At 42.3% G+C, this 1,734-nt stretch overlaps 1 protein-coding gene across 1 annotated transcript in view; it reads right to left on the reverse strand.

The window, feature by feature from the left end:
• The window catches only part of Tmem209 (transmembrane protein 209), a 28,580-nt gene that overhangs the window by 12,401 nt on the left and 14,445 nt on the right, over window positions 1-1,734 (reverse strand). The window contains exon 9 of the mRNA XM_021164760.2: window positions 836-932. Coding sequence (XP_021020419.1) covers window positions 836-932 — 97 coding nt within the window. The remainder of the gene's footprint in view (window positions 1-835; window positions 933-1,734) is intronic.

Here is a 1,734-nt window from a genome sequence, read left to right on the forward strand (position 1 = left end):
GCACCCAAATTCATGTTGGCAAAACTAATATATAGAAATATGTAGAAAATATTACAGGTATAAAAGACATACCACAGCTTTCAAAATAAGCTGTATTAAAAGTTACCCACTGTACCAGGGTAACTAGATTTATGATAGTGATTTCCTTTAGAGTATGAAAAATAAACATGCAAAAAATTAAGAGGAAAAAAGGCAGCCTAAGCACATAAGCAGCATGTGGTGTTAGAAGAGATTATTCCAATATAGAAGCAACAGCATCAACTGGCCCAAGCCTTTGAAGGGCATCCATACTGAAAACCTTATTCACAGCAACACTAGTTATAGCAAGGAGTCCAGATGCCAATCAACTGGTGATAGGTAAGCAAAACGGGTAAGATCCTTTCTGAGCATTAGCTGGGCATAAAAAGAAATAAAGTACTTGGATGAAACTTAAAAGCATAGGCCAAGTTAAGGAGATCAGTCACAGGGACCACAAATGGAGTCATCACTAGCATCGCTAACATGGAACAGCACCGGCAGGCCTGCTGCAGAGAGACTCAGAAAGGAACTGGCACAAGGCTGGGGAACAGTCTGGAAAGGAGAGCGACAGCTAAAGGGTGTGGGGTGATGACATGCTCTAAAATTAGCCTTGCATCAGCTTCAATCAGGTTCAAGCACACCTTTGGACTGTCCACTTTCAAATACAGCTGCTACATTTGAAACTGAGAACAATCACAATCATTTCTTCTTCACCGGAAGACAGCAAAGGATGTTCAACGGCCCCTTACAGGATGCTTCCCACTTGACTGATCTACTGAAAGTAACTCTCGCACACGCACGGCTCTGCTTCACATACCTCCTATCTGTAGCTCTGGACAGCCCATCCTTCTCATCTGGGTGCTGACAGACTCAATCTCTTGCACAAGCGGCACCAATATTGTCTCACTGATCCACTAGGGAAGAATGAAGAATAATTTCTGTAGTTATCATCCTAAAGTTTTTCTCAAGTCATCATTTCCTGCGTCCAGGTACCTTTGTCTCATCCTTGATTGACTGTGTCATAACCACAGTGAGAGAGAACACAGGTGGCAGCAGGGTGAAGCTGAGCCCAGGCGTGCTGCAAAGCACACATCAGCTTACATCCTTACACCATATCTGCTGCTTATTTGAAGAAAATACTGAATTTTCAGCTAGACGTTACATTTTTCATTTTTCCTTTGAAACTTTCATTTTTCAAGATGGGCATAGTGGCTCGTGCATATAATCTGGGTACTTGGGAGATGGAGACAGGAAGACTATCACAGGTCTGTGGTCAGCTGGAGCTACACTGTAAGACCCTGCCTCCAAACAAAACACTTTCCATACTTGTACTCTTGGCTGAAAGGAAACATAACCTTTGGCCTACATGTACTCAGTAGTACCATACCACGTGTGCTGGTTTATAATCAGTAAAGCAGTTTTCAAACTAAGGTAACTCATTAACTCACTGCAGGCTTGTCCATGCCCTAACTGTAGACAGTCAGATCTGCTTAAAACCAGTTTGTAAATATTACAGTATTACCTTTAACGATTAGGAATTTCAAACTCCCTTTTCCATGGCTAGTATCAAGCTAATCTGCGGGTGTGAAGAGAATCTCTGCTACGTGTGTCTTAGTGTTCTGTGTTTGCAGTGACTCTGACTACCACCTCTGTTCCTAAGCTTCTGCTTAACTTGAGAGGATGAAAAGAGGTTTCAGATGCAATACTAACCCACAA

Source organism: Mus caroli, chromosome 6, assembly GCF_900094665.2.
Source record: "Mus caroli chromosome 6, CAROLI_EIJ_v1.1, whole genome shotgun sequence".
NCBI lineage: Eukaryota > Metazoa > Chordata > Mammalia > Rodentia > Muridae > Mus > Mus caroli.